The 22,585-nt window shown below is 37.1% G+C and overlaps 1 protein-coding gene across 2 annotated transcripts in view; it reads left to right on the top strand.

Moving 5' to 3' along the window:
* The window catches only part of LOC150091195 (integrin alpha-9-like), a 688,379-nt gene that overhangs the window by 526,260 nt on the left and 139,534 nt on the right, over positions 1–22,585 (top strand). For both annotated transcript variants that reach the window (XM_090374615.1, XM_090374611.1), the window contains exon 18: positions 11,346–11,425. In XM_090374615.1, coding sequence (XP_090230741.1) covers positions 11,346–11,425 — 80 coding nt within the window. The remainder of the gene's footprint in view (positions 1–11,345; positions 11,426–22,585) is intronic.

Raw genomic sequence — 22,585 nt, 5'->3', positions numbered from 1 at the left:
TCGTAGGCCAGCACCTAGATGGTCCAATGGACCATCTAGGTGCTGGCCTACGAACCTAGTGGTAACTCCCAATGGACCATCTAGCTGCAGGCCTAGGAACACTGTTTTAGAGCTATACTCTCTAAACATAAAGGAAAATCAAATCTTGCCATGATGTCCATCCTAACCTCAAAAGACATCAATCACATACTGCATGATGGAAGAGATGAGAAGGACGGGGGATGTAGCAGGAGCTTTGCTCTTGAGACTGAACATGCTTCAAGCCTCCAAAAAGAAATGTGGAGTTATTGCACCAGTTGATGAGGGTCATTTACCACCTAGCATTGCCTGCTGATCCAGAGGGGTGGCATTCCTCCATATTGTGCCCACACACGGAAGAATGCAGTCCCTCTTGGACTGATGTTATTAGTCAAGTTGCCCAGGGTTCAGTGCTAGGCCTATTGTTTTCAATATTTATTAATGATATTGATGAAGTTATTTTTAGCTTAATGTCTAAGTTAGCAGATGATAAAAAAAAAAGTTGGCAGTGCAGTTAATGACAATAATCCAGGTATGCTACTGCAAAAGAGATCTAAAAATATTAGGCAGCTTGGCTGAGAAGTGGCACTTGTAGTTTAACATTTACAAATGCAGGTTACTATATATGGGTAGCAGTGATTCCAGAATAACATATCAACTGAGAGGTACCAAACTGAAGGTAGTACTGCCAGTTTTTTCAGCAGGTATAAGGAAATGATTAACCCATTGTATATGCAATGGTTAGGCCACATCTTATTTACTGCATACACGTCTGGATGCTTCATTTTACGAAGAATTTGGATCTGTTGGAATAAGTGCAGCAGAGTAGTGGGTGGCAGGGAAGGGTGGGCAAAACTATTATTAGGAATGATTTGTTCTGCAAATTGTAATGTCTGGAATCAAGGCACCAGCGAAGGAGTTGATTGAGGTGTTTAAGGCCTAGAATTAAGTGAATAAGCTAAAGATTAATCTTACACACACACACACACACACACACAAGGGAGGCATAAAGTTAAATTGACAAATGATGGTTGCAGGATTGATGTGCATAAATTTCCTTTTTTTTTTTTTTTTTTTTTTGTAAGAAGTATTAGATTGTTGGAACAAGCTACCATCTAATGTCATGGAAATGGGCAGTTTAAATAAATTTAAGGAAGAATTCACAAATTATTGTAGGGATTGATGGGTGATATGGAATTTTTTTTTGTGATGGTGTGTAATGTGTAGCAAGGAAGCTTGCTTCCTCCATTATTTGCTACTATTGATATTAATTGTCCTCTGTCTGTCAATGAACCTGAACTTCTCACATTCTGCCCCCCATGGAAAATTTTAAAAGTTTTGAACCTTAGTTTAAGATTAAGGAATGTAGTTTTTAGAAACAAAACTACAGAATTTTTTGCTGGCATGATACATATTCTGTACATACAATAGCTCCAAAAGTAGTACAAAATTAAAGGATTATCTGTGATTTGACAGCCTTGCTCTTCTTAAAATTACCTCTGATCAACTATGGTAAACAACTATAGATGCTAAAGAGAACAGGATTTCACTTCTCAGTTGCATTCCTCTCTCTGCTTACTATTGCTCACAAGGGGAGTGTTGACAGTATTTCAATTTTATTGCAGCTCAAGCTTTCTTTATATCCAAGGATAGCTTTTGTACAATGCATTTTGGTATCCCATGCTAATCCGTTATTAGTATAAATGAAACTAAAGAGATTAGATATTGACTGAATTTATTGATGTCTTCCTTGGCTGACCCAGTGGAGGAGAATATCTGAATACCTTTCAGAAATATCTTAGCATAAAAGTCCTACACAAATTCATATTAGAATTAGAGCAGAACTAATGTTCTACTTTGGACAGTCTGTTTCAAATAGAGAGCAGCATCAGTCCATGAGTGTATTGAAAACCTATGTTTAAAAAAATTTCTATATTTCAACTCTAAACCACCCTTTATGAGTAAAAACAGGCATTGTGAAATCAGACCTATGATCAGTGAGAATATGCAGCTCTTAGTTACTGAATAAAGAATTACACTCAACACTCACCAAATAGTTACTTAACAGGAAACAGAAAACAGTCATAATTTCCCACAACACACTCTCTCTCTCTCTCTCTCTCTCTTCCACCCCCATTCTGTGACACACTTTTGGTGATGTCACTCACAAGAATAGCCAAAAGATGATTTAACATTTCAGTTTCCTTTGAACGAGGCTGAAATCTAGAAACCCTGCCAATTTGGGGGGTGGGGGAGATCTTCCCCACTGCTCAACTGTCTTTTCATTAAACATAGGGAGAGTGGATTACTGATTTGATCACAAAGCATTTGCATAGTAGCAAAAGAAAACACCAAATGGAATAAAAATTTTTTTGAATTGCAGGAGCAACATCAATACGATTGGGCGGGGGTTTCTTTCATTTACTTATGTGCAGTAAATGTAAGAATATCTTCATTGAAATCTGGATGAGATTGGAGGTACAACAGATTGCCTGATATCACACCATATGATGCCAACAGAACTAAAGGTAAACACATCTCAAATTCTATGGAGAGAAGGAAAATTCCATGATGTTATAATTTTTGTCAGAAAGAATAGCACACAGTATGAACTAGTGACATATAGACCAATCTGCTCTTTGTTTTATATTTTTCTGTATCTATATTTGGTAAAGAGCCCACTCTATGTATATTTTTGTATTCTGTAATCTTAAAGTGAGTATTCTATGATGTTAAAATCAGTATAAATTGATTAGTTATACTTAATTTTATTTTTTTAACGTAAGGTAGTTATAATTAGGTTTTCCTGAAGTTCATTAATAAACTAATCTCATGTAAAAATTCACTGAGAAAGACTGGCAATGGTTAAAATGTGTTAATACTCAGGGCTGCCACCTGTAGGTGTGCACGTTATACACCATAAAAAGGCATCTAATCAAGATGGGTACCAGCTGGAATTTAATAGTTTACAAATTTTAAGAATTAAAATAAATGAAAATTAAAACATTATCATTCTTTGTTCGTACTTAACTATAACCATTACCAGAATAATACCAGCCTGTTACATTATGACCTAATTTTTTTTCAGCCATATATTTTGAGAAACTTAAATCATAAGGGGCATTTTTTGTTGTAAAGCATTAGAACATAGTTTTAGATTTTTAATTCAAAAATATATTTTTATTTGTTTATTGATCATTATAAAATATTTAAGATAACTGTCTGCAACTATTTATTATTTGTTGGGGTGAGGGCATTGAAAAGATTTTCCACAAGGGTTGAGGGCGCCTTCGTAGCCAGGTGGGAAGGAGCAGCAGTGCGTAGCATAAGCTTCTTGATTAGACCGGGGTTCGAGCCCGTCATCACCAAATACGGAGGATGCGGAAAGGTCAGGGAATGACCACCGCATATCCTGGAGCAATATGGCCTTAGTTGCTAATGCTCCTAAAAAAAACCAAATAACAATAATAACAAGGGTTGCATAGGCTTGCACAGCATTTCTATATTATATCCCTACTCCATTAGGTGCCTCCGTAGCCAGGTGGGCAGGAGCAGCAGTGCATAGTACACACTTCTTGATTAGACCGGGGTTCGAGCCCATGACCACCAAATACAGAGGATGCGGAAAGGCCAGAGAGTGACCACTGCATATCCCTGGAGCAATATGGCCTTAGTTGCTAATGCTCCTAAAAACCAAATAACAACAACAACAACCCTACCCCATTGAAATTAATGTTAATTTATATTAATCAAGTAAACTCATTTCAACTAATTCAATGCAACTTACTCTTACAGAAAATTCTACGTTTTTTTTCAATAATTTAGTTCAGCGCAATTTAGTTTCACGCAAAACTAATAATTTAGTTTTGTGCAAAAAATATCATGCAATCTTTTTTGACTGACCCCTTTTCATCCCTTGTTTTACTTGTATCCCCAAAGTGTGAAATATCTTTGTTTTGTTGTTCTTGGAAAAAAAAAAAAAAAAAAAAAAAAGAATTTGTGGTTGAAAAACAAAAATATTTGTAGCTCTTCTTCAAATTTTGTCCCTCCATGTTTCAGAGTACAGTCGGTCCTCGTATAACACGTGTTTGCATTACACGAATTCGCTTATACACGATTTATAAATAGGGGAACGTTATCTTATATAACACGAACCGAATTCGCTTATACACGATTTGCCTTTGTGTTTACAAGAAATGGCAGTCGAATGCGGAATCACCCCAACTGAACGCAACACGATAGGAACGAAGAAGATTCTGAAAATGTATTTATGTGTTTTATATCAGTGAAGGGGAAACACATTTCACCATAATAACGTAAAAACCAACACAATTCCAGCTATCGATATAATCGTAAATGCAATTAGATGGAGTTTACTACCAGTTTATAACAGATTCCACTAGCAGAAACGCAACTGGAAATTGTTTTTATTGTTTTATGGTAGTAACCCAGAGAAATGTGCTTTAGTAAAATGTGAGGTGTTAATAGTGTATCTCAGCCTTTACGGTGTTGTTTATTCAGTTGCTACACGCGCGCAGCTTTGTTTCTGTGTATCAAGCGTGCCACCTCGTTTGTAATTGTGCTTTATTCCCTAAAAATTAGTAAAATACTTAAAAGGTGTGAAAACGAAGCGTCCTGGCTAAGACACCGCAGATTCAGAGAGAAAAAAAAAAAGAAGCAATATTGATAAACAGAGGCGGACTGGGTCAAAAATTCTTACCCGGGAAAATTTGTAGTGGCCTCATACTACGGTTTATGGCCAAAATCACACCGGCCTCCGGCCCACCGTGGTTTCCCCGGTAAGGCTTATGGCCAGTCCGCTTCTGTCGATAGAGAAAAAATATGAAATTGTGAAACATCCTTTGAGTGAAATGAAAGACCATGTGATATTGCACGTGCTACAGACCTAAATGAGGCAACGCGGAGAATTACAAAGAATGCAGAGAAAATAAAAACCACTTTCATAGCAGGAACAACTCAAAGTGTAATTAAAATTCATTAGATTAAGACACAAAGAATTGGAAGAGATGGAACGGCTGTGATCTGTTTGGATAGAAAATCAAACAAAAAGCAAGTTTGCTTATGATAGAAGCAAAAGCATTAGCAATATTTTATTACGACTTACGTATTATAATTTATACTTACGTATTATAAGATACGTAAGTATTTTATTACGACTATTTTATTTAATATAATAAATTTTTTACGAATAAAATACGTATTTTATCCGTAAAAAATACTTTTTTAGTATTAAAAAATACTAAAAATACTTTATTATAATATAATATTATTTTTATTACGTATTTTAATCGTTATAAAATACATAAGTATTTTATAACGATTAAAATTACCCGATTATTTATTGTATTTGGTAATGTTTTGGTTCCAAATGTGTGTTCAATCTTGGGTGGTCGGCACCTAACCCTACTTTTCCCATAGGGCCTGTTGTTTATATTGCACGATTTTGCATTGCACGAGGGTTTCTAGGAACGCAACTATCGTGCTATACGAGGACAGACTGTATACAGATTTAAAAAGATAAAATTAAAAATTTGTTTGTTAGTATAAGTCTCTGATCCATTCTCCATAAGATATTTGATTAAATCCAAGATTATCAAATATAAAGTAAACCAAAACCAAGTCTCTGTGGTTTACTTGATATACACAGAGTTGGCTTTGCATTAGTAAAACTGACTTAGTACCTCATGGAGCCACCTTTTGTCCACAATGCAGCTTGCACACATCTTGGCGTGGACTACACATGGTGTTGTAGGGTGTGCTGTGGTAATGCTATGCATGCATTATACAATGGGTTCAGTAATGCCCACACATTTTCAGGTGGATGGTCATAGCAGTGACTCTCCCTTTCTAGTATTAGCATTAGCATTAGTAGAGGCATTTGATGCAAGAAAGCAAGCTTATGCAGCATCAGCCAAAAAAAAAAAAAAAAAAAAAAACCCACTTCCACTTCACCCCTCTGTTGGTTCAAAATACCTGTCCAGCTGAGCCTTAAACTTATTTAGGCTATCAACCTCCACCACAAGGGATGGCAGTCTGTTCCACCAACCAGCCACCCGCTGGCTAAAGGCAAATTTCCGCACGTCTATCCTACATCTGTCTTTCCTCAATTTGAATTTATGCCCTCTCAGGTGATTTTTCTGAGCTAGAGGAAGAATCCCATCAGCATTGAGCATGCTTAAACCATTCAAGGCTTTATACACCTCTATCAGATCACCTCGCTGGTGCCTAGTCTCCAGACACTGTAATTTGCAAAACTTAAGCCTTTCTTCGTAAGAGCACCCCTTTGTTCCATTCACTAATCTTGTTGCCCTTCTCTGTATTTACCAACCATAGTCAGTTGGGTTGAGATTGGATGAGATGGATGGTCATGGCAGGATTGGGAATTCATTTTCATGTTTCTAGAACCAGTTAGCAACTGGCCAGGCCTTGTGGCATGATACATTGTCTTGTCAACAGATGCTGCAGTTGTCTGGATGCACTGTCATCATGAAGGGGTATATTTGATCCACAATGACAGAAAGGTAGGCATTCTCATCGAGGCATTTGTTAATGCTGATCAGAGGACCCAGGGTATGCTTCCAAAATAGTCCACAAACCATAACACCACTGACTGCAACTTGCCGAACCAACAATGCATCTAGGTTCCATGCCTCATGGTCTTTTTACAAATGCAGATACACCCATCAGAATGATGGGATTTATCAGACTAGGTGACAGATTTTCACATGCTGACTGCTCTGCCTAAGCCTGAATGCGAGTGACTTTATCCTATGCCATGCTTGATCTGTTATATTCAGTATTTCTACTCATCTACATCCAGTTATTGAAATGGAGACGTTTAGCTTTAGATTCTGCATCCAGTGATGGGTGGTAGTTGTTGGCAGCAACACCAGATGACACACCAATTTCTGCCTCAGCCATCATTTCAACCTTAGGGGAAGTATATTCAATGAAGTCATTTTTACTCTTCCCCCTCATCTCTTGCATATATTTTTTTTCTCTTTGTGGAAGGATTCAGATTTGGATATATCATCACATTAGTGGTCTGACAACATACCCACTGAGCTAATTATGCCCCTTATTATTATTATCTATTTGTATAAAAAAATAGAAAGAAACAAAAAGAAAGCCTTTTCTCCTTTATGGGATTTTTTCCCACCCTGTGACCGGTACTGCATGCATGGCATGGTCAGTTGTCCGGTTACTGTTATTACTCTTGGTTTAGGAACTCTCTTACTATCCTAAAGGTGCTCATATTTAACCCCATGGGTTCATATCTGGTGAGTATGGGCTTGGCACGTCCAGGGTCCCAAGCTGGATATCATCATCATTCTTCTCTTTCTTGGTGATTCCCTTCTATTTCTTAGTCTTTCTCTCTTTGTCTTTGCGCTCGCTCTCTCTCTCTCTCTCTCTGAGGATAACTCTTATTTTTTTTTTGTGGCTGGTGTAGCAAAAGCCTCAGGCTTCCTTGCGCCATATGGCTAATGATAATAATAATAAAATAATAATGCAGCTTTCTGGATTACCTGGTCTTGGATGGTGAGCATATAGCCTTTGATCTTGGAAGAGCTTCCCATTCATGAACCATGCATTGGAAGCTATCTTATCAAAGCTGTGCAAAGGTACTTGGGGCCCGGATGCAAAAGAGATGAAAGGGCCTTGTTTATTTTTTATATGGAGACTTTGATGGTTCCCTTAATTGTGCCCCCCCCCGCACAGCCTTGCATCTTATCTATGTAGTCTTGAGGTCATTGAAGTGTCTGCCATGGAATGCCTTCTTTGTCCATATTTGTTTCTTCTGTCTGTGTGAGTGGGGTCTTTTTGTTAAGGTTGAGTGTAGTGTGTGCCATTTGTCTATCTTTCTTATGCCTAGTAGATTGATGCTCTGTTTTCATGGAAATAATCCTGCAGGTTCTTAATCTCTTGTTCGATGAGATCAATTAGTGCCCTCCCTCCTCCTTTCCAGGTTATGGTCAGTCTCTCAATGGCCAACTTCGGGTGGTGTTGGTGGCTCTTTGTCATCAGTATCCTGGTTGATCTCGTAATCTCCTCAATCCCGATGTCGATCCAATCTATGATCTCGAAGAAGTATGTTAGTACTGGGACTGTGTAAATGTTATTGTTGTGACTCTATTCATCATTCGGCTTTGATTTTAGCAGGCTTCTCAGTCACTGATGGTATTTCTCAGTAAGGTGGGTCTTGATCTCCTTGTATTCTAACTTGTGGGCCTGTATCATGCCCAGATATTTCTAGGTCTATCCCTCTGTCATGGCTCCAATGTCTTCACTGGTGTTCAGCTGGTAGTTTTGTCCAACTGGATGTCCTTTATAGCAATCCATGGGTCTTGCAATTTGTTTAGTCCAAATTGCATCCTACTGTCAATGCTGAACTGTTCGGTGACGCGGAGTAGCTTTTGGAGTCGTCTATGTGAGGCATACTTTGATGTCATCCATATCCCAGTGGCTCACATCTGGTAAGTATGGGCTTGGCAAACCCAGGATCCTGAGCTAGATATCATCATTCTTCTCTTTCTTGCTTTCTTGGTGATTTCTTTCTACTTCTCTCTCTCTCTCAGGGTAATGCAGGAATTTTTTTTTGGCTGATGCAGCATAAGCCTCAGGCTTCCTTGCACCATATGGCTAATAATAATAATAATGTACATCAGGTGAGAGAGAGAGTGTATAGTTCTTCCCTCCCTTCTTTTAGGGTGTATCCATACTTGTTCTTATTGAGCACAGTGGACAGTGGGTTGATTGCTAGACAGAACCATAGTGGACTCAGGGCATCTCCACAAACGATTCCCTTCTGATGGAGAACAGTCTGGTTTTAATGTTCTCGACCTTGATGGTTGTCCTTAATTTTGTTGGTTTCTTCTAGGAAGTGTATCAATGTCGGGTTGACTTTATAGATCTTCATTGTTTTGTCTCTGTTAGCCAGCTATGGGCATGGAGGTGAAGGTCTTGTGGTAGTTGATGTATGCTGTGTACAGATTGCAGTGCTTATTATAGGTTTGCTCCCATAACAGATGTGTCAGTGGTTAATTATTCCTTATATCCTTTGCTCCCTTACATTCCTTCTGCTGCTTGGCCATGATGCTATGGCTCTCCAAGTGGTATGATCTCTTTTTAGTTGTGCAACTGGTCAGGACTTTCTACATTATTGGGAGTCAGGTGATTGGCCTGTACTTTGCCGGGTTTGTGGTGTTTTTGTCCTTGGTCTTCAGTGGGTTGATTCCTTGAGTCAGAGACTCTGGGATTGTCTCAAGCTGCTTTATTGTCTGGGTAAACTGCTCCATTATGTGGCTACGTGTACAGCTGAACTTCTTGCTAGTAGTTGAGGATGTTATCTATTCCTGGGGTTCACCACTTGTGGGACTTTCTGATCGACTGTTGTACATCTTCCTCTTGAATCTCCTATTTTGTCATCTCTTGTACATCCTTGGTTTTCTTCTTTTCTTGATCTATTCAGGGGGCATGGCTGTTATGGCTAACTTTGCTGTTTCCACAGATTTGAGGGGTTGCCCCAGAACCCCTCAAATGCCTTCTAGTTTGGGGTTTCATTGCCTTCTCTTGTCCAATTTTGCTATAGAAAAGCATCTGGTTTTCATCAAATATCCCAATGGTGAAGCCCTCTTGCTGAGTGCCAGGAGTTTGTGCTTAAGGGTATCAAAGTATTCTTTGATTATAGGTGTCTCGTATGTGCTGTGGATGTCTTTCTTGAGGATTGTCTTCACTTTTTTGATCAGCTTCTTGCATCACTTACCTCATTGTTACTGGGCCAATGAGCCTATCTTCACTCTTCTCTTCTGCTGTAGCCTTCTTTCTCAAGCTGATGGTTTCTTGTCTTTGTGTTTTGTTTTCTGTTGGTCTCTTGTTTCTCTTCCGTTCATCCTGGTGGCTGCTACAGTGGCACATTCTGTGGCTGTGCAGATGGTGTCTGATGTTGTATCAATGTTGTTGAGGTAATCTGATATTAATTGCCAATTGAGGTAGTATGTGACTTGCCACAGGATATTATTATTGTTCATCCCTTAATCAGCAATGGTGGTGGGACACTTCACACATGCCGCTAGAAATTGATATTCCCACATTAACTGTTGGTCAATGTTTAAAATTCTGAAATTTTTTTTTTTTACTTTCTTAATGAAGTCAAAGTTTTACTGCAGTATTTTCTGTGATTTTGATACAATTTCATGTAGAAATCGAATGCAAGAACCAGTCAGGTGCTTTGCCAGTGTGTTCACACTATTTTGCTTGAAAAGTATCATGTTACCAGACAAGCAGAAATGCTTTTTTTTTTTTTTTTTTTTTTAAGTTTCAGATGATTTGTTTTCACTCACCCACTAGGTCAGTAAAACATTTACTGTCTCACCCTCATGGTTTTTGAAAGAATTTTTAATGTTTTCATAGCACAAAAACAATGATAACATCAAATTTGATATTCTTTCAAAACAAATTCTAATGTGTGGGAAACAACATTTATGTAGTTTCAAGTTTTGTGCACTGTGAACAGTGCCATTTGAACTAAATAATAGTATTGAATATAAATAATGTTTTTTAAATTTTTAATAGTATTTATATACAAATAAATAATAAGCAGAAACATATCCACTAGCCAATTTGAAGTTTCATGCATTTTGTAGTCTTTCAAATTGGAAAATGGAAGAGAGTAAGAGAATGTTTCTAATTTATATCAAATATATTTTTTGTAACTTTTAGCAAAATTAATTTTTTTTGGTGTAAGAAAAGACTGTGCTTCAAATATTTTACTATTCTTTTTTAAAAGCTAAAAAGTTAGATACCATAAGGATTGTAAATCACTAGATGAACAAGTCAGTGCAAAGCATCATTTTAGTCCTTGGTAAATCACTGATGTGATTTATTTGAACTAAAATGATGTTGCACTAACTTGTTTGTCTAGTAAATTTCCCAGTCTGAGGCTTTCAGCCCTAAACCCTTTTTGGTATTGTAATTCATCAAGAAAAGATAATTTATTAAAGCAGAAATAAAAAAAAAAAAAAAAAAAAAGCCCACCACCACTCAAATCTTTTCCAAAAATTAAATTTAAAATGACACCTATCGGGTGCACAGTCTTTGCCACAGATGGGGCTGTTACAAGTGCCTGGTTAACAAATTTTATATATTTCTGTTTGAAGTTTGTATTTTATTTTTATTGCTCCCCTTTGCAATTACAATATCTTTATCATCATAATGTATCTTATTGTATAAAATGTTTTTGGACAGATGTGAAATTTATTTCAGGAATTTTGGAGACCTGAATATAACAAAAATCTTAACTTTTGTAGGTTATGTTTTGGATTGGATGTGGTGAAGATGGTATATGTTCTTCAGACCTAAAGTTAAAAGCTAATATTTTTGGACTTGGGTAAGGAAACAAGCTGTTTTCTTTGTGGGTAATATCCATCAAGATTAATTAATTCCGTATGCTCTTTACACCACAATAAATAGTTTATTCTTCGGTATCATATCACAGCATCTGTAAAGAAGCCTGCAGTAAATTTGCTATGTTTTTTATGAAAACCCCAAACACGAAAGGTATCAAAACCTATAGTACTTAGTACCGTGCATGGGTTGAAGGAGTATGGGGGGGGGGTGCCGGAAACTTTGCTCTAGAGACTAAACATGGGTTTCACCACTTCAAGCCTCCAATAAGCAAAGTGGTGGTATTATGATATTGTTGAAGAATAAAATATTTTTCTGGTATAATGAGCATAAGGAATTTCATTTAATATTGATGGACTGTATAGATGGAGTGAAATATCATGGAACTACGGTATGTTTATGGATGGAGTATGTGGTGAGTATATGGATCCATACACTCCCAAGTGAGTTAAGACTATATTATATATTGTGAGTGAAATCAAAAGCATAATATTCTTAATAAATGCAATTTTTAATGTGATTTTTGGTATTACTTCTTTATAATATGGATCTTGTACATTAAATTTAATAATATTCTATTTATTTTATTTCTTTCATTCTGATTTGAGTTTTAAATGTAATGAAGTTAAAATATAAAATATTTTGTATATAAACAACCTAGAGGATAATGATAACATTGGTCAACACTTAAAATGTTATGAAACAAAAATACTTAACCTTGACTAATTTCCTGCTGGAACACAAATATCCCATTAAAATTTGTTGATTGGCTTTTGTTTCAAATTACAGTTGAGGGTCTCATTAGTAAGTTACTCTACATTATCAACTATGGCTCTCAGCAAAACACATAGCAACACTGCAGTTTCAGTACCAGCATGCTCTTATCACATGACTGGCAACTGTCTCCACGCTCAACATCACACGATAAGTTGTTGTTGCCTCAAATGCGTCAACTCTCTTACAGTAACCTCGAATACAGTTAGGTACTGGGTGATTTCTTCTCAGTTAACAGTTGTCTGTGAGATTCCTACTTTTTTGTACAGTATTTGTATCGTGTAAGATTAACATGTTGGCTGCCAAGCCAGTTTAAGAAAAAATAATTCCCCAGGGCCAAAAAATATTTAGTAAATAATTTGATTAGTAATTCTAAAATAAATATGGTAATGTCAATGTTATGCCATTTTTTTTTCACTTAAAATATCAAAAAAGAGTTTTTTTTTTTTTTTCTTGTGTTGCATATATGTGGCCGACGTGGCCCAGTAAGTTACTTTATTTCTTGAAAAGCCATGGCGGCCACATATGTGTAATGCTATTACGGCATACATATGAACATCATTTGTGATTAGTTTATTGCTGCGCTGCAATAAAACTAATCACGATAAAATAAACTCTCAACCGTCACAATAAGTTTGTCAGTATTGTTAGAGATTTTGTGAAAACAAGTTCGTTAGTGACCTGTATTATCCACATTATTATTGTGTTGTGTTTCTCTGCAAGTTTGCAAAAGTGTGTTATGGAAAAAAAAAATATATATATATATATCTAAAAAAGCAATGGCCAAAAGAAAATTACTAGAAGAAGAGGAACTGAGAGAAATTGCTGAAAATCTTAGTAGTAGTTCTGAAGGTGAAAAAGAAGATTTTGACTCTGATGATTTGATAAAAGATCCTGACTGGGGTATTTCTTCAAGTGAAGAAGGAGATACTGAAATACCAGAAAATATTGAAGAAGTGCTTCAAGACTGGATGGCAGAAGAAAACACTGATGAGCAATTTGAAAAGACCAAAGAACCTGAGATTGAAGTGACTGAATATGAAGGATGCAAAAAAAATTTGATTTTACAGGCAAATCGGGACTGCAAATAGACATATCAAGAAACATTATTCATCTTGAGGCATGTTCATTATTTTTTGATGAAGAAATAATAAATCTTATTTTAACAGAAACAAACAGATATGCCAAACAGAAAATTCAAAGTACCCGAGCTTTGCGATAGAGGTTGTATAAAAAAGTGGGTTTCAACAGCTGCTGAAGAGATGAGAAAGTTTTTCAGGCTTATGTGGATGGGACTAGTAAGATTGGGCAGTATTGCATCTTACTGGACAACAAAACCTATCTATAAGAATAACTTAGTAAAAAATTATGTTTCGCAACAGATTTGAATTGTTGTGCCTCATTCACTTTATGTGCTCAATAAGATAGAATGCCTGATAAATGTTTTGCAGCTGAAATATCAGAAAATATTTTCCCCTGGCAAAGATTTTGCCATTGACGAAACTATTATTCCTTGGAGGGGCAGGCTGATATGGAGACAGTATATACCAAATAAAGCACACAGGTATGGAATCAAGCTGTTCAAGTTATGTTCCACTGAAGGATATACATGGTCGAGCAAGACCTATTCAGGTAAATCTGAAAATTATTTAAAATCCGTAGGTTTAGTTGCAAAGTTCTGTGAAGAGTTACACAAGGACTTCTAAATGAAAGTCGCACCTTATATGTAGACAATTTTTATACCAGGTACCATACAGCGTTATCGTTTCTTCATCATAAAACTCACGTTGTTGGTACATTATGAGCGAATAAAAATTTTATGCCAAAAGAATCATGAACTCAAAGCTAAATAAAGGGGAGATGATCACCAAGGAAGAAAAAAATGGAATTATTGTTCCAAAGTGGCAAGGTGCTTGAGATGTGAGACTACTAACAACAAAGCATGCCCCAGAAATAGTTGATGGACCCTTCACAGGAGAGACTGCTTCTACAGGGATGGGGTGCAAGAATATTTGCTGATGCTATTGAGGCAGTGTTAGGTGGGTCGGAAAACTGCTAGCTTAGGGGGATACAAGGACTAATAGATTAACAGTAGCCACTGACAGAGGTGAAAGTGATTCTTGCACTGCTTCTATTGGAATGAGCAGCAGCCTGGAAAACAAGATGCAGGGTATTTCAGAGACTGCTGGGAGTCATTGCAGTACAAGTAAACACATGGGTTGTGTTAGGGTAGCTAAGAATAGGAACAGGTGCATGTATACTTATGTGTACACCAAAGCTAGGAGTTTGGCAAATAAATTTGATTAATTTGAGATATTGCTCAAAACAACAAAGGCAGATATTGTTGGGATATCAGAGATGTGGTGTCACACAGATATAAGGAATGCAGAACTGGAATTTGGGGAGTAAAATGTGTACAGAAATGATAGGAAGGGAGGGGGGGGGTATGCTATTAGTTAAGAAACACATAAAATCCAAGGAAGTGAAGCCAGTTGACATCACTGGACAGTGCTAGTGTCGAGTCAGTTTGGTGTGACATAAGCATTGGGAAATCAAAATTGAAAGTAGGAGTGTGTTATAGGCCTAATGACTGATGAGTATAATAAGAAACTGTTACAGGGAAATAGTGGGCAGATTCTTAATGCAGCACAAGTGCTGCATTAAGAATCTGCAGATAAAGGAACCACTAGGTAGCAGTGATCACAGTGTGCTGAAGTGGGATTTAGTCAAAGAGGTAACTATCATCAGGGGTAAAGGGAAGGGTTTTTGCTTTTGTAAAGGAAACTACGATGGTCTGAGACTGTATTTAAATTCTATACAGTGGGACCAGCTGATGATGTTACCAACAGCAAATTCAAAATGGGAAGCATTCAAAGAACTTATCTCGGAAGCTACTAGGCTTTACATACCAACTAAGAAATATTGTTCAAGGTTTAGGCCTAAATGGATGTCAGATGAACTAATGAGACATATGGCAGAGAAGAAAAATGCATGGGATACATATAAATTAATGGGTGACATGGAAGCCTATGATAGATACAAGCTGGTCTGTAACCAAGTCACAAAGGAGATAGGCAGGCAAAGGCAGATTATGAGAAATCCTTGGCAAAGGATGCAAAGAAAAACAGAAAAGAGTTCTTTACCTATGTAAACTCTAGAAGGAATGGGATGAATCAGATTGGTCCACTGGATATTGATGGTTCAACAGTTGAGGACCCTGCTCAGGTGGCTAACAAACTAAACGAGTATTTTGCATCTACATTCACATTCATGAGGAGTTATATCGGAGGGGGAATGCCATAGGTGAAGTAAACTCTGGCAGTGAGCTAGATGATTTTGTAATAACTGGGAGGAAAGCGGAGGAGAAATTGTTGAGGATAAACATAAAAAAGGCGCCCGGGGTGGATGGGATTTATCCAGTTATATTAAAGGAGGCAGCAAAGGAAGTAAGCAAACCCTTAGCCATAATTATGAGAGCTTCTTTGGACTCAGGGGAGGTACCCATAGACTGGAGATGTCCAAATGTGACCCCAATTCACAAAGGAGGATCAAAGGCTGACACAAGTAATTATAGACCTGTGAGTTTAACTACTGTTCCAGGAAAATTAATTTAAGCACTGCAGGATCATCTAGACAAGACTTCAGTTATAGCTCGGACACAGCATGGTTTTGTTAAGGGAAAGTCTTGACTGACCAATTTGATTGGATACTATGATGCAGTCACAAAAGAACTGGATGCAGGGAATAACTTTGATATTATATATTTGGATCTTAGAAAGGCTTTTGATACTGTTGCACATGGAAGACTGCTGCACAAATTGGAGCAGTGTGGCATTGGAGGCAAATTGCTGCTATGGATAAAGGGATGATTGAGTGGGAGAAGACAGATAGTGGTAATCAATGGAGACTGCTCATCGTGGACATAATGTTGTTATGGAGTCCCTCAGGGTTAAGTGTTGGGTCCATTGTTGTTTTCTGTATTTATAACTGATATTGATGATGGTATATCAAGCTTAATATCCAAGTTTGCAGATGATACAAAGGTTGGCAGGGTTGTTAAGGACACTACTGATGCTATGCTGCTGGAACAGGATCTGGAAAGGTTGAGGAGATGGGCTGAGAGGTGGCAAATGAAGTTTAACATTGAGAAATGTAAAGGTGGGAAACAGTAACCCCAGAGCAACATATCAACTCTGTGGCACTACAGTGACAGTGGTAGAGAATGAAAAGGACCTGGGGGTAATTGTGCAGGCAGATATGAAGTTTTCTGAGCAATACAGATGGGCTGCAAGAGTAGCTCATGGTGTCTTGTCAATGATATACAGGAATTTTTTTAGCAGGGATAAGGAAGTGATTATTCCCTTGTATAAGGTAATGGTCAGGCCACACCTTGAGTACTGTATATAGGTCTCATTTCAAGAAGAATGTAGAGCTGCTGGAACGAGTACAGAGAAGGGCAACAAGATTAGTGAATGGAACAAAGGGGTGCTCTTACGAAGAAAGGCTTAAGTTTTGCAAATTACAGTTTCTGGAGACTAGGCACCGGCAAGGTGATCTGATAGAGGTGTATAAAGCTTTGAATGGTTTGAGCATGCTCAATGCCGATGGGATTCTTCCACTTGCTCAGAATAATCACCTGAGAGGGCATAAATTCAAATTGAGGAAAGACAGATGTAGGATAGATGTGCAGAAATTTGACTTTAGCCAGCATGTAGTTGGTTGGTGGAACAAACTTCCATCCCTTGTTGTGGAAGTTGATAGTTTAAATAAATTTAAGGCTCAGCTGGACAGGTATTTAAAACGAATGGAGGGGGGTGAAATGGGATTGGTTTTTTTTTTTTTTTTTTGCTGATGCTGCATAAGCTTGCTTTCTTACATCATATGCCTCTACTAATGCTAATGCTAAAGGAAGACAGAAAGAAACAAAAAAAAAAAAAAAAAACCCACTTCCTATTATAGTATATTATAAGGGAAAGGTAGGCATTTATCTGTCAGATCAAATGGGTTAGTATGCTGCAACGCTAAGAAAGGGGGTTAAGTGGTACTGGAAATTAGCAATAGAATATATACTTGGAATATCAGTTGTCAATGCGTACATGGTATACAAGAGTGCTGCACAAAAACAAATAAAAATAACAAGCTTTTGGGAAGAGGTAGTTAGAGATTTGCTAAATATAGAATGGAAAGAGAAATGTGAAAAGCTAAAATGTGGTAACACTCAAACTAATGACAAAATTCGACACAAACAACAATAAAGTTGTTTTTTTTTTGTACGTTTTTTTTTTTTTTTTTTTAACGCAAAATTGAAAGAGAAGGAAAGAAGTTCATTTGCTAGCAGAAAGGGGAAAAGAGTTTCGACGTATTGCCCAGACTGTATTCATCAACCTTTCATGTGTTTGGAGTGTTTTGGATAACACCATAAATCTTCATAATTTTGTAATTATAAAATTCGTAATAATAAAGAATTTAAATAATGACCAGTTACTCGCTTATTTTTTTCTCATAGCGCCATGCAAATTTCATCATATGTATCACGCTTTTCAAAAATAATGTAAATTTCCAATAATTATCAGTGCTATACAGCTGACAATTATTGGAAATTCCCACTGAAACAGAAGGTGTTGGCAATATATGTCTGATGCACCTGAAAAACGTGATGGCATCGGACATATATGGCCAAAGCGGCAGTCAACGTGTTAATATATACCCTGTAATTGTGTGAATAGTCTGGATGTTTCTGTTACATATGTGCAGAAGTCACATTGGCTTCAAGAAAGCATTTCTTAACTCAAGCCATAAAAAAGGTTACTTCTTGTACTTTGGGTGTAAAGTAGGTGACCAGGACAAGAACTGGGCTCCACACATGCTACACTACCTGTCATCAAAACTCATTGTGTGGGTGAATCGAAAGAGAGGTTTACTGCCTTTCATGGTGCTCATGATATGGAGGGAGATAACAAATCATGGTACAGACTTGCTTCTGTATGGTGCTTCCTATTAGAAAAGAGATGATAATGAAGTGAAAGTGGACAGTGTCTCTCTCTCTCTCTCTCTCTCTCTCTCTCTCTCTCTCTCTCTCTCTCCAGGTAACTCAAACTTTTTTTTGCTGGTACAGCTGGACAGGTATTTCATAAGACAGCATAAGCCTCAGGCTTCCTTGCACTCTACGGCTAATAATTATAATAATATAATAACTTACTGTTTGGAAGGATGTTGGTGATCTAATGGCAGCAATGAACTTGAGGCATGTTCCCAAAGTATGTTGGCTATTTATAGATGCTTCTAAGGTTAGCCTTAAGGCTGTGTTATTACACAATGGAAATATGCTGCCTTCAATACCTATTGCATATGCCATTCATTAAAAAGAAACACATGCAAATATGGAGAACATCCTCTTAGGTGTACACTATCAGAAGTATGAGTAGCATACTTCTGATAGTGTACAATAAAATTGTGATTTAGAGGTAATCATCATTTTATTAGGGCTACAAAAGGGTTACACTAAGTATTGTTGCTTTCTCTGTGAGTGGGATAGTTATGCCAAGGATATGCACTATGAAAAGAGGAGTTGGCCTCAACAAAAATGATTAATACCTGGAATTAAGAACGTAGCATTTGACCCTCTAATAGATTCAAATAAAGTTTTGCTTCCACCACTCCACATAAAACTGGCCTCAAGGCTTTGGAAGTTGAATGGTCCTCCATTCACATACTTGGAAGAGAAATTTCCAAGACTTAGCACATCCTACTTTCAACCTTTTTCCTCTTCACTATTCTTTCGAACAAATTTGCTATGTGACTAGTCACAGCGATCCCTCTAAATTCTAGCACTTTTACCTGGCCCTCTTTTTTATATATAAGCACAATCAATCTTCTTTTCCAGTCTGTCAGTCTCCTTTTTCTCCTCCCATACTACATTCAGTATTGTCTGCATCCATTGCAACCCTGCTTGGCCAGCACATCTTACCATTTCTATAGTCACTTTATCATAACTTGGTGATTTACCCTCCACTCCCCCAAAGACTTGGTACAGAGAAGATTAAGGCAGGTATTTTCATTTATTCACAAATAAGGCAACTTTTTAAAGCTGAACAGTTGGAACCCTTACTGATAGCGAGAAATCAGCATGGAAAGCCTTTGAAAATGTTTAGACTGGTTTTCTAGGAAATGTTAAAGCCAGCAACTACAGGCAGCTCGTGGAAGGTCTCATTACTACTTATGAAAAACTGGGGTGCAACATGTCATTGAAGGTGCATTTCTTGCACTCACATCTGTATTTCTTCTTGCCAGACATTGGTGACATCAGCGATGAATATGGTGAGTGCTTCTTCAAGATATTGCAGCAATAGAACAAAGATACAAAAGCAAATGGAGTGCTGCCATGTTAGCCAATTATTGTTGGATGGTAAAAAGGGATGCTCCCGAAGCTGAATACAAGCAAAATGCGAAAAGGTCCAGTGTTTGATACAGGTATGTTCATAGCTACATTTTACTGCCATTTAAATAAAAAATACCTTGTATAAATTTAAAAAAATACTTTTTTCGAAAACAAGAGCCAATCTGCCATTTTAAGCACTATTTCTGTGTTTAACACCCCAAAATCTATAAAGTAAACTTACTTTTGCACCCATAATAATAATAATGTTATGATTACTATTCTTCAATAAAATTATGACTGATCGCTGTTTTTTGCAGTTACAGAAAAGGTCTGCTTCATATAAAATGATTTTTGTACAAATATTATTTAACAGTATGACTACCTGCTTTGTTGCAGTTTTAGAAATGTATGAATTTTTATATTTACTTCTTTCAGAAAAAAATTTATCAAGCTCCCCCAAATTTCACAGAAATCGCATAAATAGAAATCCAACAATTACTATTTTTCTTATATCACACAAGATATCTGTATGCTTTTTATTGAAGGGATGAACTGGGTGTATATTTATTTCCATCTGCTTATATGTGGAATGAATGGCCAATATAGCTGATGCATAGAACCAAAATATTCTTACTTTGCTTTGCATATAAGCTTTTGTGGCAGCTTGTTTTTTTATCTGTTTATTAAATATATAAATCATGAATTTTTACTAGTTTCCTTTTATATTAATCATAGCAGAACCAGATAATGAGTGTTATGCTTCATTTGTTATTTAAAATCTAAGAAAGAATAAGGAATAATAAAAAAAACGTTAGAACAATAGTAAAAGGTGATGGCATATTGCAAGCTGAGAAACGTGTTGGTATTTGTTTAATTTATTAATTCTCAGTGCATGAAATAAATAAATTCTTAATTTCAATTTTTATTAAAATCCAGAAAGAAATAAGTATATTATTACAAAAAGTTAAGTGAATATTACATTGAGGTATGCAAAGTGAAGTAAAAGCAATTATTTTATGTTATTAGTTGATTAATCTATAAGTAACTGTTAAAAGTTTAACTACCAGATTTTTCTGGATGATAAGATGTACCAAACCATAAAATATACCCATTGTAGAAGGCAAATTTTGGGTAAAAAAATATTTCATTATTATTAGCAGTAGCAGTAGTAATATCAATGGCAAATGATGCAAGAAAGCAAGCTATTCTCTGTCAAATTACTCACCTCTAATCAACTGGTGCAATACCACCACTTTGCCTATTGGAGGCTTGAAGTGGTGGAACCCATGTTTAGTCTTCAGAGCTAAGTTCTGGTCAACCCTCCTCCATCTCATCCATTATGCAGTATGATTATGGTCTTTTGAGGTTATGATGAACACCATTGAGAGATCCATACTTCCTTACATTTTGAGGGTACAGCTCTAAAACGGTGTTTGCAGGCCGGCTGCTAGTTAGTACACCAAACTGAACCTATTGGTAACTCTCTAGGAGGCGTCCAGATCAGCTAGTGTATAATCTTGCTGCCTCTACTCTGGCAGTTAGTGACTGGAGGAAGTCTAGTAGCATGTATGGGGGGGGGCATTGTCGAGGCCACCATTATGTCAGGGATTTAGGTATATTCTTCCCAATGTATACACCATATCCAAAAATTTCATTACTTTATACAGCATGCCCCCCCCCCCCAAAGTTTTCTTACTATTGAATACATCATGAATTGTCAAACTAATAGAGCAAACTTATCTGCAAAAAGATCAAAACACCCAAACAATAACCTAGTTCATTTTACCAGTATACTTGGTCTCAGTTCTAATCTCAATGATGTCCATTTCCACTTACAGTCTGACAAACCCCATGTACTTTGTCTGACAGAATTTCAGTTATCAGTTGATTCAACCCTCAGTTGCCCAAATTATTTGCTGTATGATTCCTTTCGCCTCAAAGGTGGTACTTGTGCATATGTCTGTTCTGATATTCTCTGTCAGGGACTTGGTAATTTGGAATCTCCACATTTTGATCTTCTCTGGCTTAAAATCACTCTACCTCATTCTGTCAAATTCATCTGTTATCTCTACCATTCTCCCAACTCCACTAATCGCTTGGAAGGCGCCTCTGTAGCTAGATAGGAAGGAGAAGCAGTGCGTAGCACACGCTTCTTGATTAGACCGGGGTTCGAGCCTGCCACCACCAAATACGGAGGATGCAGAAAGGTCAGGAAATGACCACTACATATCCCGGAGCAATATGGCCTTAGTTGCTAATGCTCCTAAAAACCAAATAACTAACTAACTAACTAACTAATCGCTTGGAACTCTTTGACTTCCTCTCTTTGCAACTTGCCTTTCTCCAGTCCAACTTTAATAACAGTGAGGTAATTTTCCTTGGTGATTTTAATGTTCACAACTCCAGCAGGCTTCCATTTTCTAGTCACACAGACCCAGCTGGTCGAGATTCTGAGGCTTTTGCAATTACTTATGACCTCACACAGATTGTTCGAGCCCGTGACCACCAAATACAGATGAAGCGGAAAGGTCAGGGAATGATCACCGCATATCCCCAGAGCAATATGGCCTTAGTTGCTAATGCTCCTAAAAACCAAATAACAACAACAGATTGTTCATATATTACTAGAATATCGGACAATCATAACCATACAGTCAACGCATTTGATCTTTTTCTCACAAACAACCCTTCTAAGTACACAGTTGAAGTCAGTGGTCCTTTAGGCACCTCAGATCACAACTTAGTGATTGTCTCTTCTGCAATGGAGCCTTTATCTCATGGCTATTCTCAACTTGGTGTTGTTTGGCATTACAAGAATGGAAAATGGGATGACCTGCGAGATTTCTTTTCTTTTCCTTGGTTGGATTACTGTTTCAAAACTTCTGATGTCAACATTTTCTCAGATCGTGTCAGTGAAATTATTCTTGTAGGAATGGAATCCTTTATTCCTCATTCCACCTTACATTTATTTTATGTAAGGTGGAATGAAAA

This window comes from Mastigoproctus giganteus, chromosome 1 (genome assembly GCF_048544385.1).
Source record: "Mastigoproctus giganteus isolate SK-2022 chromosome 1, ASM4854438v1, whole genome shotgun sequence".
Lineage (NCBI taxonomy): Eukaryota > Metazoa > Arthropoda > Arachnida > Uropygi > Thelyphonidae > Mastigoproctus > Mastigoproctus giganteus.
Note: the sequence above shows the minus strand (reverse complement) of the source record. Positions and strands in the feature narration are given on the sequence as shown.